This window comes from Phodopus roborovskii, unplaced genomic scaffold (genome assembly GCF_943737965.1).
Source record: "Phodopus roborovskii unplaced genomic scaffold, PHOROB, whole genome shotgun sequence".
Lineage (NCBI taxonomy): Eukaryota > Metazoa > Chordata > Mammalia > Rodentia > Cricetidae > Phodopus > Phodopus roborovskii.
The window spans coordinates 31284886-31310784 of record NW_026126517.1 but is presented as its reverse complement, the minus strand read 5'-3'; the positions used below and the strand labels follow the sequence as shown (position 1 = coordinate 31310784).

The 25899-nt window shown below is 39.8% G+C and overlaps 1 protein-coding gene across 4 annotated transcripts in view; it reads left to right on the top strand.

Moving 5' to 3' along the window:
* The window catches only part of Dmxl2 (Dmx like 2), a 116854-nt gene extending 101232 nt beyond the window's left edge, over positions 1 to 15622 (top strand). For 2 of the 4 annotated variants that reach the window (XM_051197486.1, XM_051197485.1), the window contains exons 34-44: positions 3576 to 3638; positions 4303 to 4389; positions 4469 to 4590; positions 7026 to 7164; positions 7896 to 7956; positions 8038 to 8165; positions 8688 to 8765; positions 10569 to 10660; positions 11266 to 11318; positions 12997 to 13214; positions 14145 to 15622. In XM_051197486.1, the coding sequence (XP_051053443.1) occupies positions 3576 to 3638; positions 4303 to 4389; positions 4469 to 4590; positions 7026 to 7164; positions 7896 to 7956; positions 8038 to 8165; positions 8688 to 8765; positions 10569 to 10660; positions 11266 to 11318; positions 12997 to 13214; positions 14145 to 14354 (1251 nt within the window). In that variant the 3' untranslated portion in view covers positions 14355 to 15622. The remainder of the gene's footprint in view (positions 1 to 3575; positions 3639 to 4302; positions 4390 to 4468; positions 4591 to 7025; positions 7165 to 7895; positions 7957 to 8037; positions 8166 to 8687; positions 8766 to 10568; positions 10661 to 11265; positions 11319 to 12996; positions 13215 to 14144) is intronic. The other 2 variants (XM_051197488.1, XM_051197487.1) reach the window with 1 other exon arrangement.
* The last annotated feature ends 10277 nt before the right edge of the window (positions 15623 to 25899 follow it).

Sequence of the window (25899 nt, the reverse complement as noted above, 5' to 3'; positions counted from 1 at the left end):
AGTACTTAGCTTACTTTGAAAATCTAGTTTTGTATGGGTTGTTCTCTGTTATTGTTTAAACACCCTGAGGAGTAGCCAAAGCTTTTCAAGCTACACTGAGCTTCTATAAAACTTGATATTTCCATTTCATAGCCACGAAGCAGGGCAAGTTCCATGAGAAATCAGATTCGAGTGGCAATTGGTAATTAAACAAATGCTGTTGGACTGTCACATAGAATAACTTTGCAGTAAATGGTTCCCAGAGCCTTATTTAAGTATTTGTACTCTGTGACATGATCCTTTAAATATGTAATTTAAAGCATAACAGGGCACACATTAAGCATGTTATTTATTTTTAATTTATAACTGAAAAGGTTTGTTTGTTTTCCTTTTTCTTTTTTCCTTTTTTTTTTTAATTGAAGAGGGCTTCTTGTCCCCTGGAACTGGAGTTAAGGTGATTTACAACCTCCTGACATGGGCTCTGGAAAGCAAATGTGGGTCTTCTGCAAGAACAGTATATGCTCTTAACTACTGAGCCATCTCTCCCATATCATGAACAGGTTTTGAAGAAACAGTTTTAAGAAAATTATGAGAGAATGAACTACAGAAATACCAAAAGCAAGATGAAGGATGAATACTCTAAAAAAACAATAAGGCACAGTTGGTCTTGAATGGTGACTCCTAAGCCAGTATCAGTGAGGGAGTGAGGTGACGGCATAGGAGCTCTTCCTTAGAAGACATCTTATTCCGTCTGTCAGTGCCTTCTGAGAGGCAGTGGGCAGACTGCAGAGCTTGCAGAACACATAAAGGGTTGGCAAGCACTGTCTGTGAGGAGAAATGATTGCATTCCATTTAAAAAGTGAAAATGGAGAGGGACAGTCTACATGGGGCAACTTCCCAAGGTCAAGTGTAGAACTGTTGAGGCTTTTTCCATGCCCGGGACAACAGCATCTATCACACTCACTCTTGTTCAGGCATTATCTGTGTACATGGATAGTAGATGTGGCCAGTCCTCAAGAACAGGCCAGTGTTTTACCTGTGGGTTTAAGGATAGAAAGAAGAGCTGTAGGGAGTTCTCAGGTCCTGATGAGCTCTTTTTTTTTTTTTTTTTTTTTTTTTTTTGATAACAAAGACTCTAATGATGTTGAAATTACTGATACAGTATTTGTTAGAGAACTCGCAGAGGTACACTGTATGCCTCTGGCTATAGCATTCTTTTGTTGTTGTTTTTTGTAGTTTTTTTTTTTTTTTTTTTTTTGAGACAGGGTTTCTCAGTGTAGCTTCGTAGACCAGGCTGGCCTCCAACTCTCAGAGTTCTGCCTGCCTCTGGTTCCCAAGTGCTGGGATTAAAGGTGTGTGCCACCAATGCCCGGCTTGGCTATAGCATTCTTACTGGTGATTGATGCTCACTCCATATTCCACAGTGTGGGAACCTAAGAAATGACTATAAAGTGAAAGATGCTTGCTTAGTTACAAGGTTGTTATTCACAAAAGCCAAATCTTTGAAGGACTGTGTTTTCTGAGTGTTTAGCTCTTTAAATTATTAAATGTAACAGTTTATACAAACTGTGTTTTAATTCTTGGTAAGGTTTGTAGCACACAGATACCATTGGATTTATACTGTGGAAAGAAGTTATGCCCAGGTTCCTTGCATCTTACAAAGTATGCCTCTCCCTCTTTAGTCTCTCTTCCATCATGTCCTGCAGGCCCTGTGGTTTTGGGGTCAGCATGCCAAGCTCTGAGTTCCAGCAGACATAGCAAGCTTCCTTCCTAACTTGCCGGACGAGTACACTGTAGGTTTTAGGGAAGAGAGTACATACCATGGAGCTGGGACAAGAGGACTTTCATCAACTTCCTTTTCTACTTTTGTACATAGAATGAAGTGACTCTCTTGTCTAGTGTTGTGTAGTCTCTGAATAACACCAGTCACCTGTGACTGAGCATTGAAATGTGGCCCATATGATTGAATGTCCAATTTTGTTTAATTTTGAGTAGACATATGGTTAGTGGCTACTGTATCAAAAAGTAAAAATCTGTTGGAAATGCATTTTCTTTAAGAAAATAATTTTGGAAAATATTTAAGTCTTTTAAGATTAAAAACTGATCACTAGGTCCAGAAATAAAATCTCCAACAGGTGTACTTTATCTTTGTAAGTTTGGGGGTAGGATTTTGGTAAATGACAAATTTGGTAAAATGATTAGTAAAATCATTTTTTTAAAAAAAAAGCCTTTGAGGGGAAGGAGGGAGAAAGAGAGAGAGACAGAGACCGAGAGAGAGACAGAGACAGAGAGAGAGAGGCACAGAATCAACAGTTAAGAGCGCTTGCTACTCTTTCAGAGGACCTGAGTTCTGTTCCTAGGTCCTATGTCTGACAGCTCACAATGACCTCTGTCTCCAGATCCAGGGAATCTGCCAGCATTTCTGGCCTCTATTGTAACCACGCATGTGGTGTGGGTGAAAAACACATACTTACAAACACATAAATATCAAAGCAGCTAGTTGACTCAGCAAGCCCCCTCTCCTGTGACTTTCACTAAGTTAGCCATTCTGGGAATAGAACCCCTGTGTTTTCCTGGGGGCTTCATTGTCACCCAGGCTTCCTTGCTGTAGCTCCACCCACACCCCATGGCCCTCAGTGGAGGGTCAGAGAATTTGAGTGGACTGTTAGGCTGAAATTGTCACGTCAGGAATACTGGGGAGAGGTTTCAGGCTCTGATCATGTCTTCTGGAGTTCCTGCGGTAGAGGAATAAATAGTTCCAGTTGTACCTCCCTTAGGACTTGTCAACCAGGGCACAAGCAAGTATACTCTCTCTTCCATGCCTCATCCTCTCAAACATTTATTTACAGGGAGAATAATCTTCTGATTATATGATTACTCAGATTTGTTAATAAGTTAAGAATGAAACACTGAAAACTAAAGGTGCTTTTCTGGTAGTGTGAAGCTGTGGATTCAGTCCTCCGAACCTTAAAAATGTAAGAATAAACAGGGGAGGGCAGGAACTAATGGCATAACTGTGAAAATGGCCCAGGCAGTAAATCGCTTGATGTGCAAGTATAAGGATACAGGTCAGATTCCCTAACACCCATGTCAAGTCCAAGTGCAGACTGGGGGGGGGGGGCAGAGACAGCTGGATCCGGGAAGTTTGCTGGCTGGTAATTGATGAGCTCCAGATTCATTGAGAAACCCTGTGTCAAAAAATAAGGTAGGGAGGGACTAAGGAAGACGTTCAGTATTGAATTCTGACTTCCATGTGACCTCATGCACATAAATCAATATATACATGTATATAACACAGAATTAAAAGAAACAGGTTTTAGTTTTTGAGATTATAGTTTGAAATTTTTTTAATTTACATAAGTGGTATACACAAAATAAATTTTTGTTTTGAAATAGTTTTTGTTTTCATGCATATATGATAGAGTAACTTGAGTCATGCTATTTTGCTTTGTTTATCTGATGTTTTCTTTTATGCAGTTTTTAAAGTCAGTTTCATCATCTTTGTATGATATCCATTCTAGCTTGAAATTTTTCATTCTCGTTATGATTTATTTTATGCATGTGTTTTATGTTTGTGACGGTGTGGTGTTATGTAGTCTGTAGAAGAACATGTGGAGCATGTCAGACACAACTCCGTAGCAGAAGATTGCCATGTCAAGGTAGTCTACCATGCGCTTCTCTGTAGCTCACTTTTCAAAGTTCTTGGAGCTAACCCCTCATCTCATGCTAACCAACTGCCAGCTGAGAAAGAGAAAGAGTGGAGGGAGGGTGGGGGACACCCTGGGTCAGCTCAGCTCTGCTCTGCTCAGCTACAGATCCTTCTTCTCGTCTCCACTTCTGTCACAGCTTTGGGAATGGTTTTCAATACAACTGGTCTTCCTTCTGTTGCTTCTCTGACTCTCCATATGCTTCCCCTTCTCCTGACAAGTTTTCTTTCTTTTCCCCTCATCTTCCTAGCTTCTCTGTTCCATTTCCTAACCCTTCATATGGCTCTCTTGACTTTCTGTGACTTTGTCCTTCACCTAGCCCCCCCTCTCTCTGTCTCTCTCTCATTACAGAATATTTGTACATTTTTGGAAGATCTAAAATAAAATATAAATTTTGAAAATTTTTGGCCATCTTTTATAATCATTGCTTGTACATTCATATTGGGATTCTTCATAATTGGGGTATTTGATTACAGAGCTTCAGAGCATGGGAGCAGATTTCCAAACTAATTCCTAACACACTAATGATCCCCTACTCACTCTTCATGCTTTAATCCTGTGTTTGTTTCTGTGGAGAGTCACACAGCAACAGCTAACCCTAAGCAATGTTTTATAGGTCGAAGCTGATCTGGGCTATCCAGGAGGGAAGGCAAAGGTCATTCATAAGGAATCTGACATGATCATGGCATTTTCTATAAATAAGGTAAACACTGTGGTCATTATAAACGGTGTATTGATTTTTGGAGAAATTGTCTAAATCATTGTGTGCTTTTGCTTTATAGGCAAATTCTAATGAAATTGTTTTGGCTTCAACACATGATGTCCAAGAACTTGATGTCACTTCTCTGCTGGCCTGTCAGTCATATATATGGATTGGAGAAGAATATGATAGAGAATCTAAAAGGTGTGTCTTGTGGCTGATTATAAATAGCATTGTATTCAGACAGTGCCTGTCAAATTGTTGGTATGAGAAAGATGTACCTCTCTTCAGTTGACAATAAAATGTCTTTGCTTATATTAAAATTTATAAATTACTCATAATTTTCCCATTAAACTTTTCATAGTATTTAAATAAGAATAATCTGATATGAAGAACTATGGGGCAAACTGCCACTTTGACATTTAACCCCAAGGAAATGTCAGGAGTTACATAGTAGTCAGTAAATTTAACCCATTTGTATAATGAAAGTAGAAAAATAGTATGCAAAAATTTATAGACTCATTGATGAGTTGGTCTACAGTGTTGCTTATCACTTGGTAAAGTATTTTTACAGATAATAATGTCAACAACTAGTTGTCATCTGGGGAGTTTTGAAATACTTTATAAATTTAGGCTTTTCTTAAATTTGTCTTTTGTGTTGCTTTTCTCCAGTCAGGAATTTTATGTCCTAGGTACCCTTGGGGCTACTTTCTTTCTATGTTCATCCTTTTGTTAGTCTATAACTGGGTTTTAATCACAGATTATAGTGGATAGAACCATATAGTGTATAACACCATCATCAACTTATATTCACATTTTTATATGATGAAATTAATATTTTAAGATTTTTTTTTTTATTTGTTTTTGTCTTTTTGAGACAGGGTCTCAGTTGCTGTGGCTATCCTGCAGCCCACTATGTAGCTGAGCATGATCTTGAACTCCTGGTTTCTACCATTTACCTTCTAAGTACTGGGACCATAGGCCTTAAGAAAAGCTTTAAAATCATATCTCTTACTTCCTTAAAAATATTATTTGGGTAGCTAGGGCTGTTACACAGAGAAACCTTGTCTCCAAACAAAAGAAACAAAAAGAACAGAATACATACATACATATATTTGGGGGGGGGGGATTAGGGCTATAGCTCAGAGTCCCTGGTTAGCATTCAAGAGTCCCAGACTCAGTTGCATCTGGGGCGGGGGGGCAGGGGTTGTTGGCTCATACCTGTAATTCTGGCACTCAGGAAAGCCAAATACAAGATCTCAAGTTGAAGGCCAGGCTAGCTCCATAGCAAGACATTGTCTAAAAACAAGCAAATAAACCAGAGAGAGCTCTGTTAAAAGTGTTTGCTACATAATCATGAGGACCTGAATCTGGATCCCCAGGACCCATCTAAAGCCTGAGTAGCAAGTATCTATAACACCAGCACAGGCAAACAGTTAGAGGTAGGGTCCAGGGCTTGCTGGCCTTCCAGCCTAGTAGAAATTGGGAGTTCCAGTTGAGTGGGAGACCCTGCCTCAAAAGAACACGGTAGAGAGCCATTGAGGAAGGCACCTGACTTCAACCTTTGACTTCCATAGGTCCATGCAGCTATAAATAAACCAAACATACACAAAAATAAAACCATGCAAATAAATAAAGTAAAATGAAATAATTTGATATGTGGGCTGCCTGTATGGAAGAGATCACTTAGTATTTATATTTAATAAAAATAAAATCTGGGCTAGATACTTTTTAGAAGTTTTTTTTTGTTGTTGTTGTTATAATAGACATTTAAAGTGAGGCATCTACAGAGCAAATAACTCTTAAATTGTGATTCATATTGAAACAACTTCTTAAAATATGGTGAGACCAGGCACATGCACAGATCTCAACTACAAGATCACTTCTTCGCCCATTCTTCTTTTTCCTTTCCCAAATAACCTCTTTTAGATAGGGTTCAAGGTAAAATTTGTCCTCCTCATATTTTGTCCACTGCTCCTTAGGCAAGATCTGATTCCTCATGCTCAGGTCCAGGGCTCTCTTAATTCGAAACATTCTGTCATTATAAAGATTCTCGGGAAGCCTTCTTATGGCTTCTTTGACATCTTCAGTCTCATATATTATATCATCTCTCATTAAACCCAGCTTGTTGAATCCTGCAGCATTATAAAACCATTTTCAAAACCCTTCCAGCCACTTGCTTGACGCTGCAACAGCAGGCCTGCCCGCCATTCTAACCCCTAGAAGTGTTTATTGTCACATATTAATTATACATATGGGTTTCATTATGGTGTTCTCATACATATACATAATATATTTTGATCAAATTACTGTTAGCTTCCTTGTCCCAACTGATGCCTCTTACTTTCTAGGCTAGCCCCCTTCTCTTTCTGTGTCTTTTGTGTGTGTTTATGACCCGATAAGTCACTAGTGTTGTTTACAAGAGAACTGGCACTGTACCAGTGCTGTGCACTGGAGAAAATGTCTCCCTATCCCACTAGCCATCGGCTACACATAACTCCTCACAGATGGTTAAAATACTTACAAACAAAATAAAAACAAAAAACAAAAGAATCTTTCATAGTTGAATAAAGTCTCTGTAGTTGGATTTCTGTTGAGAAAAGGATACTTTTAGAGTAATATGCTACTGTTTTTCACAGTTCAGATGATATTGATTATCGTGGTTCCACTACAACCCTGTACCAGCCAGGTGCAGCCTCCCATTCTACAAGCCAGGTGCATCCGCCTCCATCTCTGCCATGGCTAGGCAGTGGGCAGACCAGCACTGGTGCTACTGTGGTAAGTCTTACTTCTAGGCTCATGTGGTTTCTGGGTATGGGCTCCTCAAGAAGTATGTTGATGTTACTTGACATAGAAATCATCCTAAAGATGAGGATAACTTTGATTTACTTTGAGTTTTCCCAGTGCATGATTTTTTACACATCAACCACAGGTCAGAATAGATGCTATTATTCTCCAGGATCATTTTATAGATGAACAAACTGAGACACAGAATGGTAAAGCAAAGTCATACCTATTTATGTTTGAAAATTGCCTCAGATTACCAAAGGTTAATTCTTCTTGGTCACTAGTTGAAGGATCCCTCCCTATTCTTTCATGTCCTGCTCTCAAGAGTCTGGATAGTAGCTGGGTGCAGAAGTTCATGCTTGCAATCCTTACATGCAGGAGGCTGGGGCAGGTAGATTGCAAATTCGAGGCTAGTCTGGGCCAAATAGCCATAACCTATCTTTAAAAAAAAGGAGAAGGCAACCTGATTGTTCTGAGGAAGGGAGTAGTTGGAAGAGAGTCCCTTTGTCACTAGATGAAGCAGTCTGTAATGTCTTCACAGGGCAGAGATGTACCAGTAAGTGATTGCTTCTGTTTGCACAAATGTATGTTAAATGGTCCAGCAGGGTTTCTCTCAGTTAAAGTTTCTTAGAAGGATGAATGGCATGAGAATTGCTCTGATGCCTGTCCTTCCTCGTCCCTTCTGGCTGTACAGGGTAAATCCCTTTTTCCTCCTTTTAAAGCTCATGAAAAGGAACCTCCATAATGTGAAGAGAATGACTTCACACCCTGTCCATCAATACTGTAAGTATCTTATTTGTCATCTAAGGATTTCAAGAACTATTGAAACTCTTCAGTTTTTAACTCCCCACCTTCTGTGTTTAGATCTCACAGGTGCCCAGGATGGCAGCGTACGTATGTTTGAATGGACACGACCTCAGCAACTTGTCTGTTACCGGCAAGCTGGCAATGCAAGAGTTACTAGATTGTATTTTAACTCACAAGGCAACAAGGTTTGTTCCTGGGGATTAGTGCTAAATGCATCCAAAGATACCTGTGAATACTGAGGTTAAAATATTATTGGTTAAAACTGTATTAAAACATTTGATGACTCTAGGATTAAACTGAGCAATCAGTTTATTAGATTCTGTTTATATAGCCTTTTTCTTATAATAGAAACACAAATCTGCCAGTCAGTCATTTCAGCATTATATGAAAGAAAACTACTTCCCCAAATGCCCTTGGCATCACCCAGTTTTCTGGAGTCTTGGTGACACCAATTTCTTCCTCCCTCTGTTGCAGAGGCTTAGGGGAAGGCAGTTGGTGTGTGTGTGTGTGTGTGTGTGTGTGTGTGTGTGTGTGTGTGTGTGTAGTACACTTAGAAGGTGACAGGGAACTTTGTGGGAAGCTCAGTGGACACAGCTGTAGGAGGAGGTTTGTGGAGTGGGGTCTGAGCAAGTGTCCTGTCTATAGATAATCTTACCTTTGGCAGGGATTCTGAGAATCTGTGTTTGATGTTCATGCCATTCTTACAGTGTGGTGTTGCAGATGGAGAGGGTTTTCTGAGTATCTGGCAAGTTAACCAAACTGCGTCGAACCCTAAACCTTACATGGTAAGTGGCCCTCACCATCCCAGAGTGCATGCAGAAAGCATAGTGTTGATGAAGTGTCTCTTTTAACAGTGATCTCAGCAGAGTTTCTGTTGGAAAATGACAATTCTGTGCAGCATCTTGCATTAATTTAAACAAAAATTACCAAAAAAATTTTGCTTTTTACTTTAAAGGGCAACCATGGATTTTCTCAGAATACCTTTTTAATGGTACTTTTGTCTTTATTGGAAACAATTCATTTTATTTGTAGAATTTTATTAAGTACATAATTAAGATTCATAGAGGTTCTGAGCACTGATTTCCTTCAGAACTTTTCCTTCTTACCAGACCTTACTCTATTGCTAAAAGTTTATTTCATACACTTATCCATAGTGTGTTAAATACTTGACAAAAGTTTGGTGTGGCCTAGGAGGGGGAGGCGACGCTGTCCCGTGTGGGACTATGTATTTGTTTTCTTCTTATATGTGTTTTGCCTGCATGTGTGTATGTGTACCTACAGAGATCAGATCCCTTGGAACTGAAGTTAGAGATGATTGTGAGCCACCACATGGATGCTGAGAAGAGCAGTGTGTGCTCTTAACCTCTGAGCTCTCTCCAGCTCTGGGCGGGACTTTCTACATCAGATAAATAAATGGAGAATCAGAAAGCTTGGAGTCTTCTGGGTCCAGACAGATTACCCAGATGCTTTTAAATTGAACTTTATAGAGTATATAGATTTTTTAAAAACTCTATTTTTTAAACAATCTTTTCATACAATGTATTTTGACCATGTTTTCCCCCTTCCTGACTCCTTCATTATATGTAAAAGACAAGAATATCCCTGTTGTACTCATGTACTGTAGACTGCCACAATGTTTTCTGAGAAATGCAAGTAATCTTGAGTATATGTTTTGCCTTCAGTCTGACCAGGTCATGCAGAATCCTGCCCCGTTTATTTTTAAATACCCTGGCATCCTCTTATTTGGGCACTCACGTTGAAATTTCTGTTCTCATCGCCAAGAAAGGAATCCTTGGCTTCATAAATGGTTTCCCACATTGCTAGGACTTCTTAGGAGCCTATGAGCGCAGTTTTAGGCTTGCAAGGCTTTGTGCAGGACTGCTTTAAAAAGTGTGTTTGTGATTGGCAAAGCTTGGGTGGACACAGGGAGCACAAAGGCGGCAAAGGTGGATGCTTCTATTTAGACTACAAAGTTAACTTGACTGAGTCTTTTACACCACAGCCTAAGGTAGATGGGCAAGTTAGAGTCCACCTCCTCAGGTTATTGTTGATTATGACTATACTATTATTTTAAGTTTATCAAATTATTCAAGGTTGTCAGCACTAAAATGGTTGGCACTTTTAATCTAATCAAGTGACTTTAGTAAGCTAATGTATTTAGTTTGAGGTGGGTTAATTTTTTGTTTGGAGTGGGGGTCTTACTACAACCCAGGTTGACCTTCGAATCTTAGGGTTAAATGGTCTTTCTGCTCCAGCCCTCCCAGTATCTGATGACCATCATTGTGTCCATTAGTTCATATACTGTAGTGCCTGTTCATTTTTATAATTCAAAAAATATAATTTGTTTTTTGAGACAGGGTCTTTCTATGTAGCTGTTGGCTGGCTTGGAACTTGCTCTGATGACAGCCTGGCCTCAGACTCTGCCTCTGTCTCTTAAATTCTGAGATTAAAGGTGTCCAGAAGCTACCATGCCTGATTACAGAATATAACCTTTAATTCAGTGTACCTACCAACTACTTCTAATTTTTGTTTTCTTTCAGTTGCTACTGGATTTTTGGATAACTTTGGTTATATCTTGTTCTCTACAGAGTTGGCAGTGCCACAGTAAGGCCACAAGTGACTTTGCATTTATCACCTCCTCAAGTCTAGTTGCAACATCTGGACAATCCAATGACAATAGGTAGGTTGACAGAAACTAAGAAAATTTTAGGCACAAAGCTATCTTCCCTAGAAAGTATGGATTTCTTTCAGTAGGGTTTTTTTTTTTAATCTAAGGATTTTTATTTTAATATTTTACAATCCTTAATATGGCTTTCCTTACCAGAAAGAAAGAAAAATTTTTCCTAATGCAGTCTGTAGTAACTGTTACCACTTTTATGCTGGCATGGTTTAGTATTTAAAAAGCTGTCATTATAAAGTTCTTTAGCACTACCAAGTGTCTGGCATGCTGTAGTCATTCTTCCCAGTCTTCCCCTCACGCTGTTTTTGTTAGCTGCAGGCTGTGACCAGTGCCCATTTGCTTGAAGTAATCACTTCCCTTCTGCAGGGAGCCATTTCCCAGTTTCTGCAGAAGGGCAATAGAAAGAAAGGGGCTGGGCTGCAATGACAGGGACTTAGGAAACAGCCTTATAGTAGGTTTGGAAAGGATGAGCTCTTAGAAGAAATAAATCACCCCCATACTAGTTGAAATCTCAAATAAGTACAAATATTTTTCTTGACAGAATTTGTCCTTATCGATGGTTTTAGAATGATTGTTTCTGATGTACTTTGTTATTTCTTTAAAAGAAATGTATGCCTCTGGGACACATTAATATCACCTGGAAACAGCCTCATTCACGGTGAGTTAAGGTGTGATTTTTGACATATTCTGAAGGAATGCTGTCCAGGTTTGAGTTTTACTTCCTGACCCCAGTGTTTGCTCATAGGTTGATGAGAGAGAAGGGGTTTATTTTGGCTAACAGGTTCAGCCCCTGGTTGGTTGTCCTTTGAGTCTGTGGCAGAGAAGTACTTCATGGAGGGAACATGAGGAGGAGGAAGCTGCTCTCCTCATGACTGCCAAGAAGCAGAGGGGAGAATTGGGAACCCTTCAAGGAAATAACTCCCCAGACCTATCTTCCTTCCATGCAGCCCCAATCTCTTAAAAGCTCTGCTACCATCTGGTTAGTGGTGCCATGAGCCAGAAGCATTTGGAGACACTAATCTGAACTGTAGCAGAAGGACAGGCAGCTCCTTAGCGTGTGACTGGTGTGTTCAGGTGTGTGAGGTTGTGTTGGGTGAGGGTAGCATCGGGTGGGGTAAGTGCTGCTGGGTAGTGATGAGGAGAGTGAGAGCCCTGAGAAGCTTGTTCTGCACTGCTGCTTCTGCATACTATTAGAAACACTTTGAGTTAACCTGCATGTAAGGCGTGTAAAGGAGGGTTAGTGTACCATTCACATATATGGTGCTTCTCCGTGTTGTGTATGAGCCATAGAATTTATGACTTAGGTTTAAGTGTGTATTTTTTGTTCATGATCCATATTGGTATAATGGGTAGAAACTGTTTTCTAGCATTACTCAGCAATTACACGATTTCAGAAATTCCATGACTTAAAAGATGGATGCTCTTTAGTTTTTCTCGTTCTTTTGTGGCTGTGCAGAATATCTGACAGAAACAACTAAAGGGAGAAGTTTGTTGTGGTTAAGGGTTCCAGAGGCTTGTCTTCATGGTCTGCTGGCTCCATGTTTCGTGGGCACAGCAGAGAACATGTGATGAGGCAGACCTCACACACCTCAAGGTAGACCGGGAGCGGAGCAAAAGGAAAGGCTGTAGGAAAATATGGTCCAAAGGAACATGCCTCCAGTGGTCTATTCCCATAGCCAGGCCCACCTTCCACAGTTTCCCAGAAATGCCATCAAATATGAATATTTCCTTGTATAATCAAGAGCTGAAGCCAGCACCCTCATGGTCTCTTAGTGATTGGATTCCTGTCCCTGGTAGCTGGGGACAAATCTTCAACATGTGAACCTATTGGGAGACACTTTCTAAACAAATAGTACTTGGAATGGAAAAAGTGCATTAATAGCTCCAGTATTTTATTTTTTTATTATAAGTCATCTTATTTTGTATATCAATGCCAGTTCCCTCTCCCCCATGCCCTTTACCAACCCCCCATCTCACTCCCCCATCCACTCCCCAGGAAGGGTGAGGCCTTCCATGAGGGATCATCAAAATCTGTCAAGTTACTGGGGTGGGGCCTAGGTCTTCCCCCTTGTATCTAGGCTGAAAGTGTAACCCTCCATGGGGAATGGGCTTTCAAAGTCCGTTCCTGCACTAGGGATACATCCTGTTTTATTGTCAGAGGCCCCGTAGACTGCTTAGTCCTCCTTGCTGATACCCACGTTCATGGGTTCTGGTTTGGTCCTATGTTGGTTCCTCAGCTGTCAGACTGGGGTCCATGTAACTCCTGTATTTTAAATGTGAGTTTAAACATCAGAACCAAATGTTTTGGGAAAGTCTTGGTGTTTTTCTCTGTTCAGGTTTCACATGTCATGACCATGGTGCCACAGTTCTTCAGTATGCCCCCAAACAACAGCTCCTAATCTCTGGAGGCAGAAAAGGGTACATCTGCATTTTTGACATAAGACAGAGACAGCTAATGCACACCTTCCAGGCACATGACTCGGCTATTAAGGCTTTGGCTCTGGACCCCTATGAGGAATACTTTACTACAGGCTCTGCTGAAGGCAATATAAAAGTAAGTAAGCACATTTCTGTTGTCAAGACTGTTAGGAAAGAGAAAACACAGCCCTTGTACTCTTTAGTGGAGGCCTTGAAGTAAAGCCTTATGGGGTACTGGATGTCCTTGACATGCCACCCCCAGCTAGCCCTTACGTCTGTATGAATCTTTCTAAACTATTCTACTTTGGAAATCCAGTTAATAATCAAATTCACTGGACTCTCAAGTTATTATTACTGTGAATCTAGAAGAGACTTGGATGTAACTCAATGGTAGAATATTTGCTTATATGTACAAGGTCCTGGGTTCCATTCCTAGTATCACAAAATATTAACAAAAAGGGTCTTTGTTTTGAATAAACTGTCTGAGAGTTTGTTTTGTTTTGTTTTGTAATGATGAAGATTTGAGCCCAGAACCTCATAATGCTAGGCAAGCACTAACTAACAAGGTATGCCACCAGCCCCAACTGTGTGGGTTTGATTTACATGTGGATACATTTGACAAAATTAGTTTGGTACCTTGGAATTTTCTTTCTTTTTCCTGCCTCTGTCCTCAGTACTTTTACAGCTGAAGGAATGTTTCTAGGTGGGTGAGGAAGTACCAGATATTTTTTATGCTGCATTAGACCTAGCTTCACATGGAAACATTTTATTGGATTAAATATTGGATGAATTAGTGATGCATATATATGTATATATGCATGTGTGTGTGTGAAATATAAAACTATAACAGAATGTGAAGGAAAGAAATTTAGAAGAAGAAGCAGTAAGTCTAAGGATAGGCTGTGACTTATGTGAGTGATAATATCGCTGCCTTTTACGAAAGCAGCAGTCATCAGAATATTGGACTTTGGTGTAGGTAGTTAGACAAGGAACAAAAGAGAGGGCCACTTTTACTTTGGGTCTCTTATTATAATTATTGACCATATTTATTTTCTTTTTAAACTAGGTATGGAGATTGACAGGCCATGGTCTGATTCATTCATTTAAGAATGAACATGCTAAACAGTCCATATTCCGGAACATTGGAGCTGGAGTCATGCAGATTGACATCAGCCAGGACAATCGACTGTTCTCTTGTGGTGCAGATGGCACACTGAAAACCAGGGTTCTGCCCAGTGCTTTTAACATCCCTAATAGAATTCTTGACATTCTGTAGTTTGAAAGATTGAGGGTTTACTTTATATACCTCTCAGCTAAAAGATGTAATTCAAGAATTAGGCAATTCTGCTTTCCAAAACACTGTTAATAATGCCTTGAAAACAACACAGAGGATCTCTGTGGAATTTGAATCTGATGCAAGCTGGGCTTTACTCTACCTGAGTGTTGCCTCCCCAGGTTGGAAGAGTGCATGTACCTTGTCATAACACTGACATATTAAAAAAAAAAAAAATCAATCTTGTATGAAGGGAAGCTATTCTTTACATCATGTATCAAATCTGATTCAGAAACACTTGAGGTGAGCTAGCAGTAAGTTAAAATAATGAGCAGGGCCTTTATACCAAATCGAGGAAGAAAACATTGCTGATTCAGGTTTTTCTTCCTGTTCTCATCATGGATGAAGCATGCCGCTGTCTCCTTTGTTGAATGAAGGGTAGTCATGAGGTGTTAGATGCTCTAGACCACCAGAAACACTTCTTTATTGTGGAGCAGTGTCCAGCCATTCTCATTCTTCCCTGCTGAATATTTTCCTGTTAGTGTTTATACCAAGCTAGTACTGTACTTGCAAATGAGTGCAAATTTAAATGCAATGTTTTCCTCACGATTTGCACTTTGACATTTTTTGGACTGCTAGTTTTTCTATTAAAATATTTGCCTTTACGTCAGGAATGTAATATGTTAGACATGCGTATTTGTAGTAAAGCGAAACATACCTTCTTAGTCCAGTTTAGTACCTTTTCTTTTCATGTATCTAAGGTTAATAAGGCACATTTAAGGCTATGTTGAAACTACACCAATAGACCATTCATATCAATTAAATGAATGTTAGGCTTTTTGTGGCCAGTTGATGAGGTTGGTGATATTATTTATTGCCACAGCCTATTGTATAAACTATGCAGAGTTAAATATTATTCGCTTGTAAAATATTAGCCGATGTCATATTTTGATGTATTTCCTTCATTATGACCAAAAGTATATTGTAATATTGAAACCAGTGTCTGTGTGTGTTTTAAGTGTTTACCAGCAAATTGTCTCATCATGTAATGAGAATGTTTAATGCCCATGTGGTAAATAGTAATACATAATGGTATAAAGCACCTTTCTCTGATGGCAATGTGGTACTCATGCTGTGAAATACATGTGTAAAAGAAAATGTTATCTGTTAGAGTTTTATTTTAGTTTGGCCTATTTAAGTAGACTGGTCTGGCATTCTTTGACACTGTTTTTAAGAGTTAATTTTAATAAAATTATTAACTGTTAGAGAAATTTTAAGCCCTTAAGCTGTTTATTCACTCAAACATTATCTATGGAATGTCATGCATACAAGAATCAATTATAGTGAGGTGGGGATTAAGAGTTGACCATGTGTTTACTTTACTGAACCTTGTCTGGAGAGATTCGGTTCATTGAAGGGCGTGTAACTGGTGGTAATGCCAATGAAGGAGCTGTGCAGGGAATTGTGCTTTTGTATTTGGAAGGAAGAGAATGTTGAACACACAGAAACAGACCTGACAAAAATACAGGGGTAAGCATTCATCTACCACCATGTGCCACACTAGAGTACTGCAGCCCGTGAATGCTGCATTGTCTTTGTGCATAGCATAATAAAATAATACAAGTGTTCAACAAGACTCTGACAGGTAATAGGTTTGAACTTGTGCTTTATAATAACCTGCCATTTGTCACACTATTTAAAATTAGCAAAATAGACTTAAAAACAGTTTAATGTTTATGGATTTTGCTTCTTTCTTTTGATTAGGTTGATTGATGAAAAGGGAACCTTACAACATTCTAAAAGGTTCCTACACAACAATAAAAATGCTAAACAGGGTAATAGAAGCAATATTTTGAATTAAAAAGAGAGGTTAAGCCAAAGCAATTTTACAAAGGAAAACAAAACAATTAAGTACAAATCACAAGAACACACACCAGCAAAATAGTTCCAAAATGACTGTAATATATACAAAACTTTCAACAATAACTCCAAATATTAAATCAACTCTTTAATAATAAAAACACAGGCTAGCTGGGCATGGTGGCATACTCCCTTAATCCCAACACTTAGACATAGAGGCAAATGTGCCTTTATGAGTTCAAGACAAGCCTGGTCTGCATAGCAAGTTCCAGGCCAGTTGGAGCTACATAGTGAGACCCACCCCCTCCAAAAAAAGTTGGATAGATTAAGAAAAATCAGAAAAACAAAAATTCCATCTGTCTGTTGTCTACAAGAAATTCACTTTAGCATTAAAGATAGACACGTGCCACCTTATAGGGAAAGAAAGGAAAAGTTACTTTTATTTCAAGCAAATGGGATCAAGAAGCAAGCCAGAATAGCCATACTAGTATCTGACAAAATAGACTCCAAGGGCACTTTATTCTAATCAAGTGATCAGTTAATTGAAAGACATTACAACACTAAGCATGTGTGCACCAAACTAGGGTATACCTAACCTAATTTCATAACATACTAATGGAGTTAAAGGCATAGATTAACATAAACCCAGCAATAGTATATTCTTTCAACACACTACACTTTTCAATAGATAGTTTATCTTGATTAAAAAAAAAAAGAAGAAGAAGAAAAAGAAAGGAAAAGGAAAAAAAAAAGAAGAAACTGTAGTGACATCTTACATCAAATATACCTAATACATCTACAGAATGTTCCACCCAGACACTAATAAATACATATTTAGCAGTGCATAGAAAGTAGAAACTTCTCTAAAATAGACCACATGTCAGGACACAAACCTTAATAAATACAATAAAATTGAAATTCCTAGCCAACCATTATGTAATATAATTTAAAATCAACAGCAAACAAAACTAATAAGGATATTGAATAACTCTTATTATTGAATGGGTCCAAGAAGTCAATAAAGAAAGTTATCCTGAGTCAAATGAAAATAAAAACACAATACAAGAAACTCGTGGGACACACTTCTAAGAGGAAGTTTATAGCTAACTCTAAGTACCTAACATTAAACAAAATAAAAGTACAAATAAATGACTTAATGATGCAACTTGAGAATTTGAAAAAACAAACAAGAACCAAGCCCAAACCCAATAGATGGCAACAAATTCTAATAAAGTACAAATTAATAATATTTACACAAACGTTTCAAAGAACCAGTAAGTCTCAGAACTGGTTCTTTGAAATGAAAAACAAGATAAAGAGACCTTTAGTTCAACTAACTAAAAAAAAAAAAAAAAAAAAAAAAAAAAAAATACACACAAGTTAACAGAGTCAGAAATGATCAGGGAAACATTACAGCATACTCCAGAGAAACACAGACTGTTAGAAGGAAAAACCTAAAACACCCACTGTACTTTATTAAATTGGAAAACCTGAAATAAGTGGATGAGTTTCTTGGTTCATCTAAACTACTAAAGTTAAACTAAGATTAACAACCTAACAGACCCAAAAGAGAAGAGATTGATGCAGTAACAAAAAGCCTCTTGTCTAAAGAAACTCAGGTCCAGAATTCTACCAGACTTTCAAAGAACTACATTCTTAAATTATTCAAAAAATATAAATGGAAGGACCACTCCCAAATTTGTTGTCAGTTTTATTCTAATACTCAAACCAGGTAAAGACATAGGAGGGGGAAAATAGTAAACAGCATGTAGGCACATATCAAGATCACCACAATCAAGTTGGCTTTACCCCTGAAGTACAGGGTTGCTTCAACATAGGTAAGTCAATAAATACACTTTTTGAAGATGATATATGGTATTATATATAAATGATCCCACAAAGTCCCACCAAAAAACTAGAAACAAAACAGTTTCAGCAAAATGGCAGGGTACAAGTTCAACTTAAAAAGCCTTTCTATCACCAACAACAAGTACATTCAGAAAGATCACAGACACATTCCCATTTACAACAGCATCAAGACAGTAAAATACATTGAAGTGAGCCTAACTAAGGAGACAAAAGACCTCTACAATAAAAATTTTAAATCGTTTAAAGGAAAAGATTGAGAAATTAGACATCTAGAGTAGAAATGATATTGTGAAAATGACCATCCACCTAAAGCAATTTACAGATTCAATTCAATCTCAATCAAAATGTGTACAACATTCTTCATAGAAATAGAAAAAAGATCCTACATTTTATATGGAACCATAAAAGATCCTGCACAGCCAAAGCAATCTTGAACAAAATAAATAATGGAGGATTTGCCATTCCAGATCTCAAGATCCATTGATAGAGCTATAGTAACAAAAACAATATAGTACTGGAACAAAACAGACATGTAGACCAATGGAATGAAAAGAAGGCCCAAGCATGCATGAGTTCAACCATCTGATATTTGACAGACAAACAAAAAACCTGCACAAGAGAAAAAACAGCATCTTAAATAAATGGTGCTGGGAAAGCTGGATGTCCAGATGCAGGGGGAGTGTTATAATTGTATTTTAATTAAAATGTATTTTAAAAATGTAGAAACAAAATGGAGAGAGAGAAACAGAGGGAGACAGGAAATGTTAAAGACTTGAGTTTCCCAAAGAAGGCACACTCACACCATAAGGACATTTGCTCAACTATATTCACAGCAACATTATTCGTAATAGCAATAACCAAATATTGTAAACACCCTAGATGCTCCTCAACCAAAGAATGGAAAAAGAAAATGTGGTACATTTACACAATGGAAAACAATGATATCCTAAAATTTGCAGGCAAATGGGCAGAACTAGAAAAAACATCCTGAGTGAGGTAACCCAGACCCAGAATGACAAATATAGTGTGTATTCACTTATAAGTGGATACCAGACATAAAGCAAAAGATACCCAGCCTACAATCCACAACCCCACTGGCAGTGGGTCAAAGACCTATCACTAATGTACAAACTGATTTAGTGGAGCCCATTCTATATGGAGAGATACTTTGCCCAGCTGAGACACAGGGTGTGGGGGGATGGAGAGGTGCCTTGGTCCTGCAAATTGAATTCAATAATATATTAAAGCAGGCTTTTGTTAGATGTCTGACATTTGGCTTTGGGTAATTTCGATATTCAAATCAAGTTCTAGACTTGAGCTTTTTTCTTAACCCTTTAGGGAGATTCTTGGCATTCTGGAGATGGGCAGAGCTGCTTGGCTTGTCACCTTAGCTTTCTGTTGGCTGTTAACTATGCTCAGCCTTTAAAGGATGTTTGGAGGGTCAGTCAATCACAGCAGCTCCCACCTGATTTCATTGTCCTCAATCCCTGTTTCTCTCTGATTCTGCAACTACAGTTTAACAGCAGCCAGAGCTTCCTGTTCCATTGGCACACCATTCCAACTTAGCAGCAATGGGGCCACGTATTGTTCCAATGGCAGCCTGGGGCTCTCCACCAAGAACAGTGGCTTCTTTCTGGGACCCCATGCAATAAGATTTGTGGGCTTTAACAGATGTAAACACAGGGTTCACAGTTAAATTTTACTTTTAAATCAATGCTATTATTTAAATAACTTTTTTTTTTTTTTGAGACAGAGTGTCTCTATTAGCTCTATTAGTCCTGGCTGACCTGGAGCTCACTATGTAGAGCAGGCTGTCCTGAAACTCACAGATATCCACGTACTTCTGCCTTTGTCTTCTCAGTACTGGGATTAAAGGCATGAATCATGCCTAGCTTAAAATTAGCAAAGTTTTAGTACAAGTAAATCCAGTGAAATTTTTGAGTGTATTTTTACTAATTTGTTTTTCCTTGATCTGAAAATAAATTTTTACTTTGGTAGTCTGTATTATGTGCAGCAACTCTCCATGGATCTGAGATCCCAGAGAAGGTATCTGAAGTAGAGGTCAGCCCTCCAGAAATCATTAGGGAGCCTCTGGGATCACAGCAGAAGGGACAAGGGGATGTCAGTGATGCAGACTTAGTGACAAAGCTCATGTATAGAACTTCGGCACTGGATGGCCTTTTAGAGCCATTCCAATGAGGGCCCAGATGCCTGTAATGATCGGTCAGTGGGGGGGTGGGAGGGAAGGCATGTCTTCGGTGTAAGGGGCTCTGTGCAGCATGGGCATTTCCTGCAGGTGCTTACATGAAGGCTGGAAGTTGACAGCAATTCTAGCACTTGAAGTAGAAGGTGTTTGCTGAAGCATAATCTAAGAAATGGTTTTGTCTGCCACACTGTTAAGATTTGAACATTTTATATAAAAGCAATGTAAGTGCTTCCACCTGAGGCTGATGCCTAGAAGAGGTGTAAATAAAGGTGATGACTACCAAGTGGGTTACTTTGAAAGGGAAGAAGGTATTCCATGGGAGTGATGGTCCATCTGCCTCAGAAGTGGTTATTGGCATTGCCAAATCACGGGAAAATGTCTTTGGTGAGGGCTGTTCTCTGCCTGGGAAGGAAGGAGACTCTCTACATACGGTTTCAAGAGGAGCATCTCCTAGCTTGGCACTCAAGAGACTAGGAGGGAGGACTGCCATGAATTCCAGGCCAGCCTGGGCTATATGGTGAATTCGAGGCTAGCCTACAGTGTTATCCAGAAAGGAATGACTTTCACATACATGTCCAAGTCAGTTGTGTCCACTTTCTAATGACAAGAACCAGATGTCCTTTGTCAATGATAGAATGAGGTAGAGAATGTAATAAAGTCAGGGAAACATCTACTCTAGCACCTGGGCTACTACTCTTGGGTGTTAGCCATCTTCTGGTGTGCTACTTTGCTGGATATTAAAATGACAGTGTTGGATACATGTCTCGTAATGGCCCTATCCTGTAACTGGGGACATGGTTCCTTGTAAACAAGCTTAGCATGCTGACATAACCAGACTGCTAGTCACAGGTCTCAAACTTGTAGGTAGCTAAACCACTTACGAGCTGAAATTTGAGTGAGGGCTGGAGAGACCACTCATCAGTGAAGAGCCTGCTTTGCTCTGATAGAGGACTGGAACTCTAGCTCCAGGGAGATGTGAGACTTGGAGAACTCAGCAGGCACCTATGTGGGCGTGTGCGCGCATGTATACACACACACACACACACACACACACACACACACACTTACTTTTTAAAAAGAAACTGAATTGAAACAACTTCACTTGTCAAGGTTGACCATTAACAGTTTATTAGGAGGGAAAAGAAGCTGGGAGATTAATTTCATCCATATTTTGTTATTTTTAATTAATGATTGTTGTCTCGTGTGCATTGGTGTTTTGCCTGCATATACATCTGAACAAGGGTGCCAGACCCCCTGAAACTGGAGTTATAGACAGTTCTGAGCTTCCATGTGAGCGAGTGCTGGGAATTGAACCCCAGATCCTCTGGAAGAGCAGCAGCTAGTACTCCTAATCATTGAACCGTCTCTCCAGCCCTCATCCTTATTTAAAACCCACCACTAGCAGCTACAAGATATTTGCAAAGTCTGAATGGCCTACTTACAGGGGCAAGGATCTTATTTTCTTTTTACTTCTGTTTTGTACTTGTTCAGTTATGAAGGTCAAAAGCAGTGCACACTGAGCTACCAGGGGCAGAACCGGGAAGCTCCATAGGCATCAGGTTCTTGAACTGCTTTTCCACTAGCTGAGGCAGTCTTAGTGTAAATTCACTGCATACTAAGGGACGGTTTTTTGGTGGATTGACAATGTTACCTGCCTAATCAAACCAGCCAGTACATAGAAGTTAGTGATATTGTGCCCCTGTCTTAGGAACAGAAAAATTCTAATTTCTCAAGAATTGTAGTTCTTAGAGCATTCCACACATAAAGGTATATAACTGTCTATTGCTGCAATGAAATGCACCATGACCAAAAAGCAAGTTGTCGAGGAAAGGGTTTATTTGGCTTACACTTCCACATCATTGTTCATCATTGGAGGAACCCAAACAGGGCAGGATCATGGAGGCAGGAGCTGATGCAGAGGCCATGGAGGGGTGCTGCTTACTGGCTTGCTCCCATGACTAGGTCCAGCAGCCCAGGGGTGTTTCCACCCACCATGGGTCAGGCCTTCCTCCATCAATCACTAGAAAAAAAACATGCCTTGCATGCTTACCTATAGCCAGATCTGTGGAAGCATTTTCTTAATTGAAGTTCTTTCCTCTTAAATGACTCAAGCTTGTGGCAAGTTGACATAAAACTAGCCAGCACATTAGGTTATACTATTATTCTAAAGAATTGAGACTTGTTCAAATTCATACAAGCCTAGCTTTTGAAAGCAGGCATTTTTATTCTTGACCCCAGAAGATAGATTCCCAGTTCCCTTGCCCTGCTGATGTCATCAAATATCTACTCAATTTACATCTGTGTGTAGCCAATTCTATGGTGTCTAATCATGGTTGTCAGCTTGACACATATAGGAAGAGGGAACCCAAATGAAGAAGTACCTCCATCATATTAGCCTACAGTCACATCTGTGAGGAATTGCTTGGATTGATGACTTACAAGGTCAGCCCACTGTGGTCTGTGCACACTTGGCATGTGGTCCTGAGTTGTGGGAGAAAGATGCCTAAGTGCAAGAATTGAACAGTATTCCTCCATGTTCCCCTTTCTTAGCTTTTGCCTTGGCTTCCCTATACGATAGACTATAGTGTAAGCTGAAATAAACCTCTACCCCTCCAAGTCACTCTTGGTCACGGTGTGTCTCACAGAGAACAAACATACTGAAACAAGTTTGGTTCCTAGTTGTCCATTTTCCATGTCTTCCTATAGTAGGAACAATCTGTGATAGTGATAATTTTATTTTACTAACTACAGTTGTTATTAGCTGGCCATTTGAAATCTGTGGTTACAGATGGGAACTATGTGAGGGACAAGGCCACACGGCGCTGAGGAAAACTGAACTCTGCCCCTCACTTCCCGCTCCATACCGCACAGGCAAAGCTCACATAGACTTTGTATGGCTGGAAGACGATGGCCAACTTTCCAAGAATTGGGCTTTCTCATTGGACATTTCGCCATTTGAGTCTGAGAGTAAAAAGACTTTGAAGGAACCCGAGGCCGGAACTGATCTGAAATGTTCAGCCTGGAATGCTTCCCCATTCTGTCACCTCTGCCTCATGATGCACCCAGACCAGAGCCACCTGTGCAGCATTAGTGGGGCTCTCTAGCAGTTAAAAGAAAATGCTGTGGTATAGAGAGTCTGGCCTCGCTTCGAAGCTGGAGGTATGGTTTCTAGTAGGATGGTATCTACTTTAGATTTGAGAAGAATTCAAGAATTATTTGATTTCAAACAGAGATATGCAAAATGCTTTAGAACTACTCTGGCTATCAGTGATGGTGGAATTGATTAAAATAATATCTTGACTTAAAAACACAAGACTGTGCCTCCTATTTTCACAGTGAGCCTGAAACACCTGTGCGTGTGTGTTCTGTGTGATATAAAGTACTGTTTGCAAGAAAAAAATAAAATATTAATTCTTCAGCTTCTGTAAAGACAAACTGTCATTAAATGGCAGTCATCATTACTTGTTCTAACCCTATCATACCATAACAAAAAGAAAAAGAAAACAGTGATGAAAAGAATCAAACAAGAATCTCAGTGTGAGCTTCTCTATTAGTGAGTATATGACTCCTTACCCACAATTAAAGAGAGACAAAGAGACTCTTGTCTGGGGCCCAGCACTCAGGAGGCTGACACAGGAAGATCACTTGACCTCAGGAGTTTGAGATCAGCCCTGGCAAACACAGACCCTGTTAAAAAACAAACAAACAAACAAAAAACAGACTATGGTAGTTGGTAGTTCAGATACCAAAACCATGTGAGCTAATTCAATAACTGTTTCGCTTGTGATATATGTACAGTTAGCACTGTATCTATTCTCAGCCATACTACTGATAGTAAGGGAATTATGTTTATATCCAGGTCTGCTGTACTCAAAAACAGTACCACATATTTGACTGCTTTAAAGGAACAATAGCATTCATTAGACACGCTGATTAAACAGAGCTCCTTGCAACAACCTAATCTGAGAGAATATCTTTAAAAGCTGTGATGACAGGCAGAGCCAACCAAATGGAAAATCTTCCGGACCATTACCTTGAGAACTCAACAAGGAGCTAAATGTGCACACCCAGAGTCTTAAAGCGCTTCTGTTGAAACATAAAACCAGGCAATGCACGGGACCACTGAGAATGGGTTTGGGCCCAGAGCACACACACTGGAACAGATCTTTCCTGGATAGTTTCTGTAGTTTCTCTTCCTGTCTTCAGGGCATGGTAAAATTCCCAGCTCCCTCTTGACCTCCATGGTCCTGCCTGGAATTCAGTTTGAGGCTGAAGGAGTTGGCAGAAAACATGCCCGTTTAAGGTGCGTAGGAGCCTATTCAACTAGATCGTTTTCTAACATCCAAGAGGAACACAACAAACCTGGAGAACCATTTGGGAGCGAATACTTCCCTGACTGGAGGTTCCCTTACTTCACTTGCTGCTGTTCTTAGCTTTTCCCTCTGCCAAAGCTCAAGCCACATAAAATGCCACTTCTCAGTTTGAACAGGACCTGGGGCACTAGCCCTTCCAGGAGCTTGGCTCACTTCGTGTCCTAGAATAAGGTCAGCATTTTTCTTTCTTTCTGTAAAGGATTGGTGTTGGGAAATTTAAGTACTTGTCCCTTGCAGCTCTCTTCCTCCCCATGCAGCTGTACTCCTGTGCTCTCAAGGTGGATCAAACAAGGTTGTTCTCATCAGTTTCCGGTGTGCAGCGCCCATGCCTTGACCCCAGGTGTGAGTGATGCATGATTTTCTCCTATGCTTAGCCCATCCCCCTTGGGTATATAAGCCCACTACTCTCTGTAATAAATGGCAGCAGCTTCCTCTTCACTTCTCGGTAGTTAGTTAAGTGTTCCAATCCTGACACCCTCTGCCAAGCTCCGTATTCTGGCCGCCCGGGTATAGCAGATTGAGTGGTAATGTGGGATTTTCAGAACTGCTGTGGTTCACTGCTGTTGTGGTCTGCAGGATGATTCTTAGGCACAGGAATGTGACGCCCCTTACAGCAACGGGAGACAGGCTGGCTTTGGCCTTTGAGCCAGTTGTCTTCCCTTGTTCTAACTGCAAATGGAGTAACTGCAAATGGTGCCTCTCTTCCAAGAAAACCATCATGTTTCCATGACTCTAACCAGATGATTGCCCACTGAGTGTTTAATACTCTGACAGCAATCCCGTAGCCTCAGCAGAAGTGGCCATGAGCTGAGGAATCTGTGTTCATGCTTCCCAGCAACAGACAGACATGATCAGAGACCGACAGACACCTGGAAGGGCTTGATGCAGTGTCATTTAGAGACTTGTAGCTATTCATGGGTTTGTTTGTTGTTTTGCTTTTTACATATTTTGGATTTGTACTGAGGAGCTGAAAACAGTGACCATTCTGTGGTGGCAGGTGCACATTCAGAGAAGAATAACAAATTATGGAAAACACGGTACCTCAGATGCCTTAAGAGCCAATGTGCCTACTCTAGATACCAAATGTAAGTCATTACAGATGTGTTCATCCCTCAAGCTGCAGAGAACTTGTTTACATGAGAAGAAGAAGGAGAAGGAGGTGGAGAAGGAGGAGGCGAAGAAGAAGACGAGGGGGAGGAAGGAAAGCAATCTAATATATAACCAGCAAAGAATCACAGAG